The sequence below is a fragment of the Heterodontus francisci genome, chromosome 5 (assembly GCF_036365525.1).
Source record: "Heterodontus francisci isolate sHetFra1 chromosome 5, sHetFra1.hap1, whole genome shotgun sequence".
Classification (NCBI taxonomy): domain Eukaryota; kingdom Metazoa; phylum Chordata; class Chondrichthyes; order Heterodontiformes; family Heterodontidae; genus Heterodontus; species Heterodontus francisci.
The window spans coordinates 187437732-187457597 of record NC_090375.1 but is presented as its reverse complement, the minus strand read 5'-3'; the positions used below and the strand labels follow the sequence as shown (position 1 = coordinate 187457597).

General features: G+C 44.0%; 1 protein-coding gene across 6 annotated transcripts in view; it reads left to right on the top strand.

Moving 5' to 3' along the window:
• nfatc1 (nuclear factor of activated T cells 1) overlaps window positions 1–19866 on the top strand; it is a 262217-nt gene that overhangs the window by 88581 nt on the left and 153770 nt on the right. For all 6 annotated transcript variants that reach the window (XM_068032472.1, XM_068032470.1, XM_068032471.1 and 3 more), the window contains one exon: window positions 413–553. In XM_068032472.1, coding sequence (XP_067888573.1) covers window positions 413–553 — 141 coding nt within the window. The remainder of the gene's footprint in view (window positions 1–412; window positions 554–19866) is intronic.

The following is a 19866-nucleotide window of genomic DNA, read 5'->3' as shown; positions in this document are numbered from 1 at the left end:
GTATACAAGTTCTTTCTTTACAATTACCTGTTCAGTGATTTTAACAGTAAAAGAATAGATATTTCTGGGTGCTTACAAGGCAGTTATCAAAATTAAGGGCTCTGCTAACATCCTAAAGTGAAACACAAGCACTTCATATCAATTTTCTGACCCTAGTGATTAGATTGCAAACTCTGATTTATACTGGTGCAATTTTCATTTTCATTTTCTTCCCAATTTTTGAGTCAGAGATCGCTGCAATGCAACTTTATCCCATGCAATCTGTGAGGTTCATGCTGGAATGATCAAACAAGCGAATTAGCAATTGCAATGTTATTGCTCCATGCTGATTTAAGCAATGCTGTAATATGCAGTTGATCATCAGGAAGTTCTATGTCAAATATATATTGCTCATTTATTCCTTTGCTTTCAGCCCAAAGATCTGCACAGGAGTTGCCACTGATAGAAAAGCAAAGCATTGACAGATATCCCGTGATTGGTGGAAAGATGATGATTTTAAATGGTCACAACTTCCTCGCAGAGTCAAAGGTCATCTTTGTGGAAAAGGCAGCAGGTACGTTGAAAGGTGTTTGACATGTTAGCGGACTCCTGTCCTTAAACAGGAGGAAACACTCATTGATGCTAGTTAGCTTTTTGGTCGAAAAGTAGTCTCTCTGCAAAGAAAGGGGTTAAATTTACTGTGTTGTTGCTTTCACACTCTGTGTTATAACCACATTATTAGAAGTCAAGTACATTCCACTGATTGTTTATGCTTTACATTTTTGGAATACTTTGGCTGAACAATTTCTTTTTCCCCATAACTTTATTTTATTTGCTAGACTGGTTTCTGCAAAGTTTTTAGGATAATAAAATATATGGCTTGAATTAGAAATGTTTAAATAAGATGTTGAGTTATCAATCATAGAAAAAAAAGTACCTGTCTCCCTTAAGTTCTATGGGCAAAGTATAAATACTCCATTGAAGACTACAGGGACCAGCCATGATATAAGGTATTATGTAACTGATTAAAGACCAAATACCTTTTAAAAGAAAAGACCAGAACATTTATTTACACAGCTGCTTTCTAAATACTTGTAGATTGGCAACTGGCTTAAGTGAGTAACTGTTCTGGATTTGTAAGCTTCTGTAAGTATGAATTTACAAATAGAACAGTAGGCAATTTTAAGTGTATTGTTTTTACACATTTGTTTAAGAATTGATCCTTGACTTCTCTTAGCTAATGTTTTTATCCTAAAATAAGCAGTTTGAATATGAGTTTTTAGTCTCCATTTAACATTATAATGTGCTTGCTTTGGAAACTGTATTTTACAGGATTGTCTAAGGTGCATAGAGAGAATAAAGGGCTTGCAATTCTATGACACTTCCATGACCTCAGGACATCACATAGCATTTTACAGCCAATGAAATACTTTTGATGCATAGTCATTGGCTGCCACATTTCCCTGTGTTATAACAATTTGTACACATCGAGCTCCCTCAAGCAGCAGTGAAATAAATGACCAGAACATCTGTTTTAGTGTTGTTGGTCGAACGATAAATGTTGGCCTGGATAACAGGAGAAATCCCTACTCTTCTTCCAGTATTGCCATGGGATCTTATGAGTCCAGCTGACAGGGCAGACGGGGCCTCAGTTTAACGCCTCATCCAAAAGGCTGCCACCTCCAACAGTGCAGCGCTCCTTCAGTACTGCACTGAAGCGTCTGCCTAGGAGTGAAGCTTGAAACCAAGACCACCTGACTTGGAGGCGAGAGTGCTATTATTGAACCAAAGCCGACACCAAAAAAAAAGCTTGCTTTGTGCAAAAGCACAAAGGGATGTTCTCTGCTCAGGAGAGCTAGAAGTATTCCTGGAGAACATACTTGCTATGAAGCATCAGAGGAAGTGTATTTTATTTGTTTTTCTCCTAGCAAGGACAGTTTCCTAGTAGTCTGGAAACAGACCAAATGCACTTCGGAGCTTGATTGCAATCGTGGTCTGCGGAGCTCCAGCTGGCTGACACCATTGCAGAGCACTCCTTTTGAGTTCTTGCAGCTTTTTCTAGATCCCTACAGAGGGACGGTTCAAAATAAGGGTTTACAAATGAACGCATCACACAAATTAAAAATCCATCACTTATACATCAATATAAACTCCAGTCTGTCGTGTTCTCCTATATTTCAATAAACATTTTACAAAGTAACCAACATGAACTGATAGCAAGACTATTGTAAATGATGTTTGATACAAACACCTGGAGAGCATCAAATTAATTCTGTCAGGGGTTAATCTTATCCTGGCTTGAGCTCCTCAGTTTTGATTGCAGTGGTGATTGAGTTGGAACCAGGAAAAAAGTTTGTCATAACATAGACATTTTTCTCTTATGCGGTTGAAGTCTCTGCGTATTTTATGAAGAAAGTTCATACTTTATGGATATCTTTCAAATACCTATTCCTCAATAGTGACAGTGTTAAAATTTATGAGTCATGTTCATGACCTGAATGGAAGGAACCTCTTTTAAGGGTTATTGTTTTGGAGGGTTTCCCTGATGCTGGCACAAAGTATAAATTCCACAGCTGCCTGTGGAAACCTTCTGAACTATGAGCCATCAATTGAACTTCATAGTACACATCCACTTCAGAGCCCTTTTAGTGGAGCTTGACGTTATGTCTGTCAGATGCTTGAGTCTAGTCATCTTCACTCCGTGATTTTTTTGGACGCAAGCTAGTTAACGCCAGTTAATGTGCCTGTGGGGGTCAGGAGATTTTTTTTCTGAAATATTATGCAGGGTAAGGGGAATTCCCCTATGGAAGGTAATTTTGCAGTCTGGATTGATCAGACAGGCGCCTGCAAATTCTGAGGCAGCACTAGTTAATGCTCCTGGTAAATGCTTCAGCAAGGCCAGAATATTAGATAGCAGCATGTATGAAAGCATTCACTACTCTTCCTCTTCATTAAACTTGGATATTTAATCCATTGAAAATTGGTAGATTTGGAACAGGTGTTTCCCTCACAAGACACATCCAGGTGTTGTTGATGTGCCTAAACAATGGCTGCTATCTCCCAATTTTAATAACTTGCGATAGCAATAGAGTTATTGCAAGTACAGGTGTATGTAGGGTTGCCAACCCTCCAGGATTGTCCTGGAGTCTCCTGGAATTGAAGATTAATCTCCAAGAAACTGCTGCAAGCAAACTTGGGGAAACATCATAGAGGCATGAAAAGAATTGTCATTTTCTTTGAATACTTTGGCTTATTAGTTATAAATATATTGAAGATTGGTGTGGGGGGTGGGGTGTGGGGAAAGGCATTTGACTGACAGCCAAGCATCATCCAATCGAGCAACAAAGGGTCTGTTTACTTTCCAACTGGTGTGAGAAGGCAGGGCCTGTGAGGACTGGCATGTCAGATGACCAGTGGCGAGAAGGTGGGGGGATGGGCAGTTGGACTTGGGAGATCACATGATGAAATCTCGAGGAATACGGCAACTCTAGGAGTATTCCAAAACGTTCATTAAAAATTCAATTTCAGTAATATTCTGAGCGGATAAAAGGTTTGCACATGGTATCCAAGTCACGGGTGGTGGTCGATGCTGCATGTTGCAGAATGTTGCCATTTTCTTTCCAAATTCATTCAACGTTTCAAATACCTTCACGATTTCTTTATAATTCAAACAAACTTCTAATATTTGCCATCAAAGAGGTAACTATTAGATAATTGTCAGGTTTTTTTTGTTTGAAATAAATTCCATAATTCCCCATCAACATTTTTCCCTCAGGTTCATTGTATTTAAAACCAGACTATTGAAATGCATAATTTTCAGTTTTACAGGTTCACTGCTGTTTCTGGCTCCTGGTTAAGCAACGCCTCGATTTTAAAATTCTCATCTTGGTTTTCAAATCCTTCAATGGCCTCGCCCCTCCCTTTCTCTGTAATCTTGTCCTGCCCTACAATCCTCCGGGATATCTGCGTTCCTGTAATTCTGGCCTCTTGAGCATCTCTGATTTTAATCGCTCCACTATCGTCCATGCTTTCAGCTGCCTGGGCCCTAAGCTCTGGAATTCCCTCCCTAAACTTCTCTGCCTCTCCACCTCGCTTCCCTCCTTTAAGATACTCTGTAAAACCAATGTCTTTGACCAAGCTTTTGGTCACCTGCCCTAACATCTGCTTATGTGGCTTGTTGTCATATTTTGTTTTATAATGCCTCTGTGAAGTGCCTTGGGATGTTTGATTATGTTGAAGACACTATATAAATATAAGTTGTTGTTAGTGTTGTTTTGTGTTGTACTGTACTGTCTCACTGATTCATAAATGACCAAAGAGCTACCTTGAACAAATTACTGGCTGTATACTGCAGATGTTGAATTGAAATTTTCCTTGTTACCAGTTCCGAAGGCATATTATAATTTAAAAAAAGGTATCTTGCACGTTAGTCCAACCCCTAAGCAGGCAGATAGTGAGAAAAAAATTACCTTTTTCCTGTGGGATAATTTTCCACTGCCCCCTCCCCCTTCCCACCACTTTTTTTCCATTGCTCTCTTTTTTTTGATTTAACAACGTAAACCTGCAAAACATGTTTACCCAAAGAGGCTAATGCAATTGTCTAAGGTTTCCCTCTTGGAGGATATCCCAGAGCGTGGGAGTTGAGATTTCCCTCATGGCCCTCCAGACGTAACATGAGGAATTGTCTGCCCCTTCTGTCTGATGCATAACAACTTCTGTTTCTGTGTTTCTGAAAATGAAGTGCTACTGGCCTTTAATGATTTGTCTTTTCCACTCTTATACATAAGCCAAGAACTTTCTCAGGAGCTTTCACTAATGCATAAATATTCCTCATAGTTGCTAAATTGCTATTAAGTCATCGTAAACCATGTGTAGTTTTATTCCGAAATTGATGGTTATAACTTAATATTCTGGCAGGACATGTTTTTCACATTCTCCTTGAGTTTGTGACTATTATAGGATGTGAGTGTCATTGGCTAGGCCAGTATTTGTTGCCCATCTCTAATTGCCCTTGAAAAGGTGTTGGTGAGCCTTGAATCGCTACAGTCTATCTGGTGCAGGTTCGCCCACAGTGCTGTTAGGGAGGGAGTTCCAGGTTTTTGACTTGGTGAAAGTGAAGAAACGGCGATTTATTTCCAAGTCAGGATGGTGTGTGGCTTGGAGGGGAACTTACAGGTGATGGTGTTACCATGCATCTGCTGCCCTTGTCCTTCTAGTCGGTAGAGGTCGCGGGTTTGGAAGGTGCTGTCGAAGGAGCCTTGGTGAGTTGCTGCAGTGCATCTTGCAGATGGTACACACCGCTGCCACTGTGCGTCGGTGGTGGAGGGAGTGAATGTTTGTGAATGGGGTGTCAATCAATAGGACTGCTTTGTCCTGGATGGTGTCGAGCTTCTTGAGTGTTATCGGAGCTGCACACATCCAGGCAAGTGGAGAGTATTCCATAACACTCCTGACTTGGGGCTTGTAGATGGTGGACAGGCTTTGGGGAATCAGGAGGTGAGTTACTCGCCACAGAATTCCCAGCCTCTGACCTGCTTTTGTAGTCACAGCATTTATGTGGCTGATCCAGTTAAGTTTTTGCTCAATGGTAACCCCCAGGAAGTTGATGGTGGGTGATTCTGCGATGGTAATACTGTTGAACATAAAGGGGAGATGGTTAGATTCTCTCTTGTTGGAGATGGTAATTGCCTGGCACTTGTGTGATGCAAATGTCACTTGCCACTTATCAGCCCAAGTCTGAATGTTTTCCAGGTCTTGCTACATCTGGACATGGACTGCTTCAGTATCTGAGGAGTTGCGAATGATACTGAACACTGTAATCATCAGTGAACATCCCCACTTCTCACTTTTATGTTGGAGGGAAAGTCATTGATGAAGCAGCTGAAGATGGTTGGGCCTTGGACACAACCCTGAGGAACTCCTGCAGCAATGTCCTGGGGTTAGATGATTGGCTTCCAACAACCACAACTATCATCCTTTGTGCTACATATGACTCCCAACAGTGGAGAGTTTCCCCCTTGTTCTCATTGATTTCAATTTTGCTAGGGCTCTTTGATGCCACATTCAGTCAAATGCTGCTAAATCTCACCTCACCTCTGGAGTTCAGCTCTTTTGTTAATGTTTTGGGCCAAGGCTGTAATGAGGTCAGGAGCTGAATGCCCTTGGAAAACCCAAACTGAGCATCAGTGAGCAGTTTATTGCTGTGTAAGTGCCACTTGATAGTACTGTTGCTGACACCTTCCATCACTTTGCTGATGATCGAGAGTAGACTGATGGGGCAGTAATTGGTTGGATTGATTTTTTCCTGCTTTTTGTAGACAAGAAATAGCTGGGCTGTTTTCCACATTGCAGGGTAGATGCCAGTGTTGTAGCTGGACTGGAACAGCTTGGCTGGGGGTGCAGCTAGTTCTGGAGCACAAGTCTTCAGTACTATTGCCAGAATGTTGTCAGGGCCCATAGCCTTTGCAGTAGCCAGTGCCTTCAGCCGTTTCCTGATATCACGCGGAGTGAATCGGATTGGCTAAAGACTGGCATCCGTGATGCTGGAGACCTCAGGAGGAGGCCAAAATAGATCATCCACTCAGCATTTCTGGCTAAAGATGGATGCAAATGCTTCAGCCTTGTCTTTTGCACTGACATGCTGAGTTCCGCCATCATTGAGGATGGGGATATTTGTGGAGCCTCCTCCTCCGATTAGCTATTTAATTATCCATCACTGGTGCAATTTAGAGCCTATCTTTAGTGACATCACTTTCTGGCCAGAGTGGAGACGATTGGGTAATTCCCACATCAAACACGCCTGAAGACTGCACTGCAGTAAGTTACTGAGGTTGATTTTTCCCAAATAATTTTAATTATGTAACTATCCTCCACTCACTGCATTTTACTAGAGAAATCACTTTGCTGTTATCGCGAGAAGTTGCTGCCATATCAGCCATGAGTTTTGTTTGCTGTCATTAACAGAGACTCTTTTTCAGTAGACTCTGTACACGGTTTGCTATTGTGCAATGTTTAAATAGACTGTTTTCTGAGTAAATAGTCCATGTTTAATGTAAAATACTCTGTTTTCTGAGTCCTGCCACACTGCCAACTCATGAGGTGACACAGTGATGTCAATAGATGCTTTGAATTTAGACTCTGACTGCAATGCTTAACAAATTCAGATTTTTATCTGAAGTACAAAGTTACCTTTGCAATATACTAGTGACTCTCCTGTGGCTTTGCTCACAGAAAGTTGGAGCACAGGCCTTCTCTCTGATCTTAATATGCCTCTTTCCTGGGTCAATTTCAGGCCACAGATGTGTAAAAGGGTTCTGTTCAGAGCCATAAACCAGGTTTGGTTTGTGTCTTGGGGAATGGATCTGTCCAGTGTTGCAGGTGGTTTTTCTGGTCACAGGTGTTGTGGGGGGTGGTGGGTGAGGGAGTGAATCTGGCTAAGGCATAGGGTGGAGTCATAGAGTTATATAGCACAGAAACAGGCCCTTCGGCCCATCGTGCCTGTGCCAGCCTTCAAGCACCTAACTATTCGAATCCCATTTTCCAGCACTTGGCCCGTAGCCTTGTATGCTATGGAGTTTCAAATGCTCATCTAAATACTTCTTAAATGTTGTGAGGGTTCCTGCCTCTAACAGCTCTTCAGGCAGTGCGTTCCAGATTCCAACCACCCTCGGAGTGAAAAATGTTTTCCTCAAATCCCCTCTAAACCTTCTGCACCTTTCTTTTGGGCCTCCTTATCTCGAGAGACAATGGATACGCGCCTGGAGGTGGTCAGTGGTTTGTGAAGCAGCGCCTGGAGTGGCTATAAAGGCCAATTCTGGAGTGACAGGCTCTTCCACAGGTGCTGCAGAGAAATTTGTTTGTTGGGGCTGTTGCACAGTTGGCTCTCCCCTTGCGCCTCTGTCTTTTTTCCTGCCAACTACTAAGTCTCTTCGACTCGCCACAATTTAGCCCTGTCTTTATGGCTGCCCGCCAGCTCTGGCGAATGCTGGCAACTGACTCCCACGACTTGTGATCAATGTCACACGATTTCATGTCGCGTTTGCAGACGTCTTTATAACGGAGACATGGACGGCCGGTGGGTCTGATACCAGTGGCGAGCTCGCTGTACAATGTGTCTTTGGGGATCCTGCCATCTTCCATGCGGCTCACATGGCCAAGCCATCTCAAGCGCCGCTGACTCAGTAGTGTGTATAAGCTGGGGATGTTGGCCGCTTCAAGGACTTCTGTGTTGGAGATATAGTCCTGCCACCTGATGCCAAGTATTCTCCGAAGGCAGCGAAGATGGAATGAATTGAGACGTCGCTCTTGGCTGGCATACGTTGTCCAGGCCTCGCTGCCGTAGAGCAAGGTACTGAGGACACAGGCCTGATACACTCGGACTTTTGTGTTCCGTGTCAGTGCGCCATTTTCCCACACCCTCTTGGCCAGTCTGAACATAGCAGTGGAAGCCTTACCCATGCGCTTGTTGATTTCTGCATCTAGAGACAGGTTACTGGTGATAGTTGAGCCTAGGTAGGTGAACTCTTGAACCACTACCAGAGCGTGGTCGCCAATATTGATGGATGGAGCATTTCTGACATCCTGCCCCATGATGTTCGTTTTCTTGAGGCTGATGGTTAGGCCAAATTCATTACAGGCAGACGCAAATCTGTCGATGAGACTCTGCAGGCATTCTTCAGTGTGAGATGTTAAAGCAGCATCGTCAGCAAAGAGGAGTTCTCTGATGAGGACTTTCCGTACTTTGGACTTCGCTCTTAGACGGGCAAGGTTGAACAACCTGCCCCCTGATCTTGTGTGGAGGAAAATTCCTTCTTCAGAGGATTTGAACGCATGTGAAAGCAGCAGGGAGAAGAAAATCCCAAAAAGTGTGGGTGCGAGAACACAGCCCTGTTTCACACCACTCAGGATAGGAAAGGGCTCTGATGAGGAGCCACCATGTTGAATTGTGCCTTTCATATTGTCATGGAATGAGGTGATGATACTTAGTAGCTTTGGTGGACATCCGATCTTTTCTAGTAGTCTGAAGAGACCACGTCTGCTGACGAGGTCAAAGGCTTTGGTGAGATCAATGAAAGCAATGTAGAGGGGCATCTGTTGTTCACGGCATTTCTCCTGTATCTGACGAAGGGAGAACAGCATGTCAATAGTCGATCTCTCTGCACGAAAGCCACACTGTGCCTCAGGGTAGACGCGCTCGGCCAGCTTCTGGAGCCTGTTCAGAGCGACTCGAGCAAAGACTTTCCCCACTATGCTGAGCAGGGAGATTCCACGGTAGTTGTTGCAGTCACCGCGGTCACCTTTGTTTTTATAGAGGGTGATGATGTTGGCATCGCGCATGTCCTGGGGTACTGCTCCCTCGTCCCAGCACAGGCATAGCAGTTCATGTAGTGCTGAGAGTATAGCAGGCTTGGCACTCTTGATTATTTCAGGGGTAATGCTGTCCTTCCCAGGGGCTTTTCCGCTGGCTAGGGAATCAATGGCATCACTGAGTTCCGATTTGGTTGGCTGTATGTCCAGCTCATCCATGACTGGTAGAGGCTGGGCTGCATTGAGGGCAGTCTCAGTAACAGCATTCTCCCTGGAGTACAGTTCTAGGTAGTGCTCAACCCAGCGGTCCATCTGTTTGCGTTGGTCAGTGATTATGTCCCCCGAGTTAGATTTGAGGGGGGTGATCTTCTTGATGGTTGGCCCAAGAGCTCTCTTCATGCCATCATACATTCCTCTGATGTTTCCGGTGTCTGAGGCCAGCTGAATATGACTGCATAGGTGTTGCCAGTAGTCGTTTGCGCAACGCCTAGCTGTTCTTTGTGCAGTACTTCTGGCTGCTTTAAGTGCTGCGGATGTTAAATCGCTGGGGGCTTTCTTGTAGTTCAAAAGTGCAATGCGCTTAGCGGCTATGACAGGTTCCAGCTCTTCATTATGAGATTGAAACCAGTCTGCATTTCTCTTCGCACTTTTGCCGTAGGTGGTCAAAGCTGACTCATAGATGGCGTCTCTGATGTGGGCCCACTTGGTCTCAGCATCCCCTGTGGGAGTGTTTTGAAGGGCTGTTACAAGTGAATTTAGAAATTTTTGTAACAGCTGTGGGTGAGAAATTCTGCTCGTGTTGATGCGCGGGTGGCCCTTCTGCTTGGAATGATGCAACTTCTTTGGTCTGAGTCTAACCTTGCTGCACACCAGGGAGTGGTCGGTGTCGCAGTCCGCACTGTGGAAGCTGCGTGTGATTTGAACACTGTTTAAGGCGGCTCGCCTTGTGACCTAAACCTTCTGCACCTTACCTTAAATCTATGCCCCCTAGTTATTGATCCTTCCGCTAAGGGAAAATGTTCCTTCCTATCTATCCTGTCAATGCCCCTCATAATTTTGTATAGCTCAATCATGTCCCCCCTCATCCTTCTCTGCTCTAAGGAAAACAACCCTAGCCTTTTCGGTCTCCCTTCATAGCTGAAATGCTCCAGCCCAGGCAATATCCTGGTGAATCTCCTCTGCACCCTCTCCAGTGCAATCACATCCTTCCTAAAGTGTGATGCCCAGAACTGTACACAGTACTCTAGCTGTAGCCTAACTAGTGTTTTATTCAGCTCCATCATAAGCTCCCTGCTCTTATATTCTATGCCTCTGCTAATAAAGGCAAGTATCCCATATGCCTTCCAAACTACCTTATCTGCATGTGCTGCTGCCTTCAGTGATCTATGGACAAGGTCCCTCTGACCCTCTGTACTTCCTAGGGTCCTACCATCCATTGTGTATTTCCTTGCCTTGTTAGTCCTTCCAAAATGCATCACCTCACACTTCTCAGGATTAAATTCCATTTGCCACTGCTCTGCCCATCTTACCAGCCCATCTATATCGTCCTGTAATCTAAGGCTATTTACAACACCACCAATTTTCGTGTCATCTGCAAACTTACTGATCATACCTCCCATATTCACGTCTAAATCATTAATGTACATTACAAACAGCAAGGGCCCCAGCACTGATCCCTGTGGTACACCACTGGTCACAGGCTTCCACTCACAAAAACAACGCTCGACCATTACCCTCTGTCTCCTGCCACTAAGCCAATTTTGGATCCAAATTGCCCTGGATCCCATGGGCTCACCTTAACCAATCTTCCATGTGGGAGCTTATCAAAAGCCTTACTGAAGTCCATGTAGACTACATCATATGCTTTACCCTCATCTACACATCTAGTCATCGCCTTGAAAAATTCAATCAAGTTAGTTAGATACGATCTCCCCTTGACAAATCCATGCTGACTATCCCTGATTAATTCCTGCCTCTCCAAGTGGAGATTAATTCTGTCCCTGAGAATTTTTTCAAATAGTTTCCCAACCACTGAAGTTAGACTCACCGGCCTGTAATTACCTAGTTTATCCCTGCTACCCTTCTTGAATAATGGTACCACATTCGCTGTCCTCCAGTCCTCTGATACCTCTCCTGTGGCCAGAGAGGATTTGAAAATTTGTGTCTGAGCCCCTGCTATCTCCTCCCGTGTCTCACATAACACCCTGGGATACATCTCATCTGGGTCTGGAGCTGGAAACCAACATGAAGGAGAGGGGTCATAACCCCATTGCCCCACATCTAATCCCTCAGCCCACTCTTTGTCTCCTTTTCTACCCCTTTCACTTCCTACCAACCCCTCACTGCCTTTTCTATCCTCCCACCCTACATGAACTCCAAATTGTCAAACTCTCTCAACCTATCCTGTACTAAGCTCTACTTGCCCATCACCCTCTTCCTCACTGAACTACATTGACTCCCCGTCCCTCAGTGGATTGTACTTAAATTTCTTGTTCTCATGTGAACATCCCTCCATGGCCTCACCCCAGCTCATCTCTGAAACCTTCTCTAGTCTTGCAATCCCTCCAGCATCTCCCAGTCTGTTGACTCTGGTCTCCCCTTCTCTCTCTCTCTCTCTGCTGCACCCCAAGGCCTATCACACTAAGGGTGGCGCAGTGGTTAGTACTGCAGCCTCACAGCTGCAGGGACCTGGGTTCGATTCTGGGTACTGCCTGTGTGGAGTTTGCAAGTTCTCCCTGTGTCTGCGTGGGTTTTCTCCGGGTGCTCCGGTTTCCTCCCACAAGCCAAAAGACTTGCAGGTTGGTAGGTAAATTGGCCATTATAAATTGTCACTAGTATAGATAGGTGGGAGGGAAATATAGGGACAGGTGGGGATGTTTGGTAGGAATATGGGACTAGTGTAGGATTAGTATAAATGGGTGGTTGATGGTCGGCACAGACTCGGTGGGCCGAAGGGCCTGTTTCAGTGCTGTATCTCTAATCTAATCTAATCTAAACACTATAATTGGGCCCTTTTTCTGGCCAGGACTCCCCATTAGTGGCCACCAACCCACCTCTAATTTGATAATGGTCACTAGGTTTGAAAGTGGGAAAGGGGTAATATCTGCGTGGACAGCCAGTACTTTTGGAAATAAGTTGCAAAGCTAATGTTTTTAGTGTGTAAGTTAATTTTTAAAAAAAAGCATGCACATCTCCAGGAATTGGAGTGTGGAGAAATCACTCAACAACTCGGATAACTCTTTCCATTGTAGCAGCTGTATCTACTGTTCCACCGTAGGAAATTATGCAGAGAAGCCAAACATCTACCCTGTGTGTTTCCTGGATAGGTTGTGGACTTAACCTCTCTGAGCAGATGTCATTGGAGAAAGTGGCTGGATGAAGCAGCAGCCACTTGTAAATATTTTTCTATTCTTTTTTGGCTACAGTTTAGTTGTGTTCTGGTATCTGAATTTTCTATGGTTCTGTGTATTTTTTCAGTACAGTTCTGCCAGCAACATTGCTTTGAAGTTGAAGAAATCATTGTCATTTGTCTTTATAAAGGATGGTCTTCCAAAGACAACGTCAGATTTTCTTTCTGGGCATGCCTCGCTCTAAGCTCAGTGATGTTTAGAACTGATTGTGAATTTAGACATGGTATAACACAGGAAGGGTCCGCATGAGCATTTCTGCACAAAAATTCTCTTACTGTACATGAATCTCCCTCCCATCTACACAGCTCCCACTTTTTAAGCAGACTTCATCATAGTATTTAAGATGAATTCACCCGTGAAATATGCGTCATGGAAAAGGAACTAGTACCATTTTATTGAGTAATGCACTTAATTCAATGGTACAGAAATGAAAATGTTCTTCATATTTCACAGCCAAAAATGTCTAGATATTTTCCACTCTCCTTCGAACCTGCCAACAAAGCATAGGAAAATATCTCTAATTTTCCACTGAATTTACCAATAAACCTTTTCACATTTGTTGGTATATATGCTTTTCCTGACCAACTAGAATTAATAACAAAGAACTTCAACCTGGAACCAAAACTTGACAGTACTTATGATATAAGCTACTGCCTATATTTGAACTGCTGACCCACTTTGCACACAGTCCAGCCATTTTGCTTTGAATAGAGCAGTAGGTAATGAGACCATGAAATGGTTGAATACAACTTAGTCATTCTCAAAATCTTCTCTAGATTTCTTGGTGCTTTTTTTCATCACATCTCTAAAAATTCAGACACAATAGTGAACTAGGTTGTTAATGCGAGTACTGCCTTCTACTCCTTGCAGTGAATCAAACATAAGAAACACATTTTAAAATGAGGACACAATGATTTTTAGTACTCAGGATCTAAAGAATCTACATTTTCAGAACCTGATTTAGAATGGGAGACTAGAAGCAACTACTTGCTTTATTTGACCGATGAACTTGAAGTAAGTGGAACAGAGTGGGACATGCTTCCTTATTCATTCTCCCCCCAACATACCAAAGGTAATGATATGAAGCCAGGAAAGCAGAAATCTTGGGTTTACATTCCATTCAATCGAATATTAGCCTGAAAATTACTGTTAGATATCAGCGGATGGCCACATATGTGTTCATATGACATTGCAATGTTGACTATTTTTAACTCACCTTTTGAACTCTTTGTTTTGAAATGGTTAGCATCCACCCTAAAATATGGGCAAAAGTATGTCATACAATTTAAAAAAAATCTTGAGGCATGGGTGCCATTGGCAAGGCCAGCATTTATTGCCCATCACTAGTTGCTCTGAGAAGATGATGGTGGACCTCCTTAAACCCTGGGCAGTGAAGCTGCTTCCACAATGCTGCTTTTCAGCATCAGACATAGGAGCAGGCTATTAATATGTTTACCAAAATATTGTCCATTATTTTGTCCATTATTTCCACTCGTTTTCTAACTGAGCTGCATTGAGGCTAACAAGTGGACCAAATAACGCATGACTAGTCTAGATTGCCACAAACTTGGCAGGCGTTCTTGTCCCCAATTTCCCACCTAGAATTCCTGATGGCAAGCAGAGGACAGGCACTTTTAAACTGGGAGGAATAGAAAATCTGAGGGAGAGTCAACCTGGACTCCTCTCATATGCCTCCTATTACGCAGTTGCAGCTCGGAATAGACAGCATAGGGAGGTTACCCATCCTCTTGGCATGAATACCATGTGGAAAAAGACATCTGTGGAGAGAAGAAACAGTAAGAAATGAAACAAAAAAACCCAATGAGGTAATTTTGTTCATCAGCGAGCCTGAACACATTCATGTAAAGCACATGAGTACTTGGGGATGTGGTTAAATACAGCATAAATTATAACCTCACAACTAGCCATAATGATGATGTTTGGAGTGCAGTATATAGTTTTCACCGCGCTGAATCCATCCCAGATTGTGCAGCGTACAAAGGGAAGAGATTACTGTGCACTTTATTCCATGATTAGATGTAAGTATCACTAGGAATGCTCTGTTATTATTACACATCAGAGTTCTCTTCAAAGTGTGTTACAATTTTAAAATGATGACTCTTCAACTTATGTTCTTTTAGCTGCGTCCAGTGACAAATTATATGTTGGTGCACTAACTAACTTCATGATAAAACTGCATGTAATTATGCTGCAACTAACCTTTTAACAAGTTCTACTCCTATTGATAAAGGACTGAGTTGTTCCAGTGTTCGAATAGAGATGCAAGACCACTAATGTAGCAAAATAGGTTTTATAATAGTGTACCAGGGAACTAGAGCTGAGTGAAAGATTTGAAACAAGTGGCTGCATAACGTATAAGTACCATAAATCCAAGTGCATTGTGTGTACTGCACCCAAATAGGTTATTTTCTATAATTTATTGCTGCAACGTAAGCATTATGATTTCTCAAGCAGAAATTTTATGAAGAAATTTCAGCTCATCTTAGGTAAACGGTGTATTCCTGAAGTGTCTGTCTATTACTAATTCTTTGCAGTGTCATATGAGGGGGTACTGTGGATATATTTTCACAGAAAACCTTGGTGTACTATCTGCTTAAAGCTTGAGAAATTTTTTCAATACTTCCAGTTCCCTCACTAATGGAAAGTGCAAGTCATGCACCCCTGCACAGAATAACATGCAACTAACCAAAATACTGTGCAACAAATTTAGATTGAATCCAATAGCACTGACAGACAAGTCTTGTTGCATTTTTTTCCATCCTTATTACTGCTAATTCACCCCTATGAATTCAGCGGGATTGAGAGCACAATTGTCCAGTGCACTCCTTTGAAGTTTCTCCATGTGACAGAATATTTTGCCCTCCATGTGCACCAGGACATAACTATCTAGGCTCTGAATTTAGGATATACAATACTAACATGAGTCAGTGACCCTTCATCAGAACTGGCAAAGGTTAGAAATGTAATAGGTTTTAAGCAAATAAAGCAGGGGTGGGGCAAGAGATAACAAAAGGCAAGGTGTCGATAGGAAAGGGTCATAAAGAATAACTGACCAGAAGGTTATGGAGCAAAGGCAAACAGTATGTTAATGGTGCGTTGAAAGACAAAGCGTTAATTTAGAGAGGGTGTTATGGACAGAAAATTGAACAGCCCTGACCTAATGCAAAAACATGAAAAAACAGTGGGCAGGCACATGGAAAGAAATATGAATGATGAAACAAACTGAAATAAAATAAAAAGAAAAAAGAAAAAAATAACAGCGCTTCTGATATGTCTTCCTTTTTCCTCAACCGAGGAATCCCCCCCCACTGTGGTTGACAGGGTCCTCAACTGTGTCTTCGGCTCATTTCCCACACCTCTATCCTCACCCCTTCTCCTCCCTCCCAGAACCACGACAGGGTTCCCCTTGTCCTCACTTTCCACCCCACCAGCCTCCACATCCAAAGGATCATCCTCCGCCATTTCTGCCACCCCTCCAGTGTGATGCCACTACCAAATGCTTCTTCCCCTCCCCTCCCCTGTTAGTATTCCGAAGGGATCGTTCCCTCCGTGACACACTGATCCACTCCTCCAGTACCCCCAACACCTTGTCCCCTTCCCACGGCACCTTCCCTTGCAATCACAGGAGGTGTAATACCTGCACTTTTACCTCCTCTCTCCTTGCTGTCCAGGGTCCCAAACACTCCTTTCAGGTGAAGCAATGATTTACTTGTACTTCTTTCAATTTAGTATACTAAATGTTGTTGCTATTACAGAGACTTGGTTGAGGGAAGGACAGGATTGGCAGCTAAATGTTCCTGGATTTAGAAGCTTCAGGCGGGATAGAGGTAGATGTAAAAGGGGTGGGGGAGTTGCATTACTGGTTAAGGAGAATATCACAGCTGTACTGCGGGACGACACTTCGGAGGGGTCATGCAGCGAGGCAATATGGGTGGAGCTCAGGAATAGGAAGGGTGCAGTCACGATGTTGGGGGTTTACTACAGGCCTCCCAACAGCCAGTGGGAGGTAGAGGAGCAGATATGTAGACAGATTTTGGAAAGATGTAAATGTAACAGGGTTGTAGTGGTGGGTGATTTTAACTTCCCCTTTATTGACTGGGACTCACAGTGCTAGGGGCTTAGATGGGGCAGAATTTGTAAGGAGCATCCAGGAGGGCTTCTTGAAACAATATGTGGATAGTCCAACTAGGGATGGGGCCGTACTGGACCTGGTATTGGGGAATGAGCCTGGCCAGGTGGTCGAAGTTTCAGTAGGGGAGCATTTCGGGGGCAGTGACCATACTTCCATAAGTTTTAAGGTACTTGTGGATAAGGATAAGAGTAGTCCTCGGGTGAAGGTGCTAAATTGGGTGAAGTCTAATTATAACAATATTAGGCAGGAACTGAAGAATTTAGATTGGGGGCGGCTGTTTGAGGGTAAATCAACATCTGACATGTGGGAGTCTTTCAAACGTCAGTTGATTAGAATCCAGGACCAGCATGTTCCTGTGAGGAAAAAGGATAAGTTTGGCAAGTTTCGGGAACCTTGGATAACGCGGGATATTGTGAGCCTAGTCAAAAAGCAAAAGGAAACATTCGTAAGGGCTGGAAGGCTAGGAACAGACGAATCCCTTGAGGAATATAAAGACAGTAGGAAGGAACTTAAGCAAGGAGTTAGGAGGGCTAAAAGGGGTCATGAAAAGTCATTGGCCATCAGGATTAAGGAAAATCCCAAGGCTTTTTATACGTATATAAAGAGCAAGAGGGTAATCAGGGAAAGGGTTGGCCCACTCAAGGACAGAGAAGGGAATCTATGTGTGGAGCCAGAGGAAATGGGCGAGGAACTAAATGAGTACTTTGCATCAGTATTCACCAAAGAGAAGGACTTGGTGGATGATGAGTCTAGGGAAGGGAGTGTAGATAGTCTCAGTCATCTCATTATCAAAAAGGAGGAGGTGTTGGGTGTCTTGCAAAGCATTAAGGTAGATAAGTCCCCAGGGCCTGATGGGATCTACCCCAGAAAACTGAAGGAGGCAAGGGAATAAATTGCTGGGGCCTTGACAGAAATCTTTGCATCCTCATTGGCTACAGGTGAGGTCCCAAAGGACTGGAGAATAGCCAATGTTGTTCCTTTGTTTAAGAAGGGTAGCAAGGATAATCCAGGAAATTATAGGCCGGTGAGTCAGTGGTAGGGAAATTATTAGAGAGGATTCTTCGGGACAGGATTTACTCCCATTTGGAAACAAACAAACTTATTAGCGAGAGGCAGCATGGTTTTGTGAAGGGGAGGTCGTGTCTCTCAAATTTGATGGAGTTTTTTGAGGAAGTGACGAAGATGATTGATGAAGGAAGGGCAGTGGATGTTATCTATATGGACTTCAGTAAAGCCTTTGACAAGGTCCCTCATGGCGCACTGGTACAAAAGGTGAAGTCACACGGAATCAGAGGTGAGCTGGCAAGATGGATACAGAACTGGCTCTGTCATAGAAGACAGAGGGTAGCAGTGGAAGGTGCTTTTCTGAATGGAGGGATGTGACTAGTGGTGTTCCGCAGGGATCTGTGCTGGGACCTTTGCTGTTTGTAGTATATATAAATGATTTGGAGGAAAATGTAGCTGGTCTGATTAGTAAGTTTGCGGACGACACAAAGGTTGGTGGAGTTGCGGATAGTGATGAGGATTGTCAGAGGATACAGCAGGATATAGGTCAGTTGGAGACTTGGGCGGAGAAATGGCAGATGGAGTTTAATACGGACAAATGTGAGGTAATGCATTTTGGAAGGTCTAATGCAGGTGGGAAGTATACAGTAAATGGCAAAACCCTTAGGAGTATTGACAGGCAGAGAGATCTGGGCGTACGGGTCCACAGGTCACTGAAAGTGGCAACGCAGGTGGATAAGGTAGTCAAGAAGACATACGGCATGCTTGCCTTCATTGGTCGGGGCATAGAGTATAAAAATTGGCAAGTCATGCTGCAGCTGTACAGAACTTTAGTTAGGCCACACTTAGAATATTGCGTGCAATTCTGGTCGCCGCACTACCAGAAGGACGTGGAGGCTTTGGAGAGGGTACAGAAGAGGTTTACCAGGATGTTGCCTGGTCTGGAGGGCATTAGCTATGAGGAGAGGTTGGATAAACTCGGATTGTTTCCACTGGAACGACGGAGGTGGAAGGGCGACATGATAAAGGTTTACAAAGTTATGAGTGGCATGGACAGAGTGGATAGTCAGAAGCTTTTTCCCAGGGTGGAAGAGTCAGTTACTAGGGGACATAGGTTTAAGGTGCGAGGGGCAAAGTTTAGAGGGGATGTGCGAGGCAATTTCTTTACACAGAGGGTGGTGAGTGCCTGGAACTTTCTGCCGGGGGAGGTGGTGGAAGCAGGTACGATAGCGACGTTTAAGAGGCATCTTGACAAATATATGAATAGGAAGGGAATAGAGGGATACGGTCCCCGGAAGTGCAGAAGGTTTTAGTTTAAGCAGGCATCAAGATCGGCGCAGGCCTGGAGGGCCGAATGGCCTGTTCCTGTGCTGTACTGTTCTTTGTTCTTTGTTCTACTGTATTCGCTGCTCACAATGTGGTCTTCCCTACATTGGGGAGACCAAATGCAGACTGGGTGACCGTTTTGCGGAACACCTCCACTCAGTCCAAAAGCATGACCCCGAGCTTCCAGTTGCTGGCCATTTCAACACCACCGCCCCCCCCCCCCCAACTCCCCCCCCGCCGTTCTCATGCCCACATCTCTGTCCTGGGCTTGCTACAGTGTTCCAGTGAACATCATTGCAAGCTCGAGGAACAGCACCTCATTTACCAATTCGGCACGCTACAGCCTGCCGGACTGAACATTGAGTTCAGTAATTTCAGAGCATGACCGGCCCCCTTTTTATTTTCCGTTATTTTTTCTTTTTTCTTTCTATTTTATTTCAGTTTGTTTCATCATTAATTTTTCTTTCCATGTGCCTTGTTTACACCTTAAAAAAAAACGTGTGGGGGACCAGCAGCATCAAAATTGCTTACAGGATTGAACCGCCGGCTCCAGCCGTTCCGATTTTCAAGCCCACTTGGATTCAAGCAGCCAGACCTCCCACTGGAAGCGGATGCAGGCCTCATCAATATAGGCAAATTGGGGTCAGATAATGGCAGTTAAAACCACAGCGCCCACATTCACTTCCA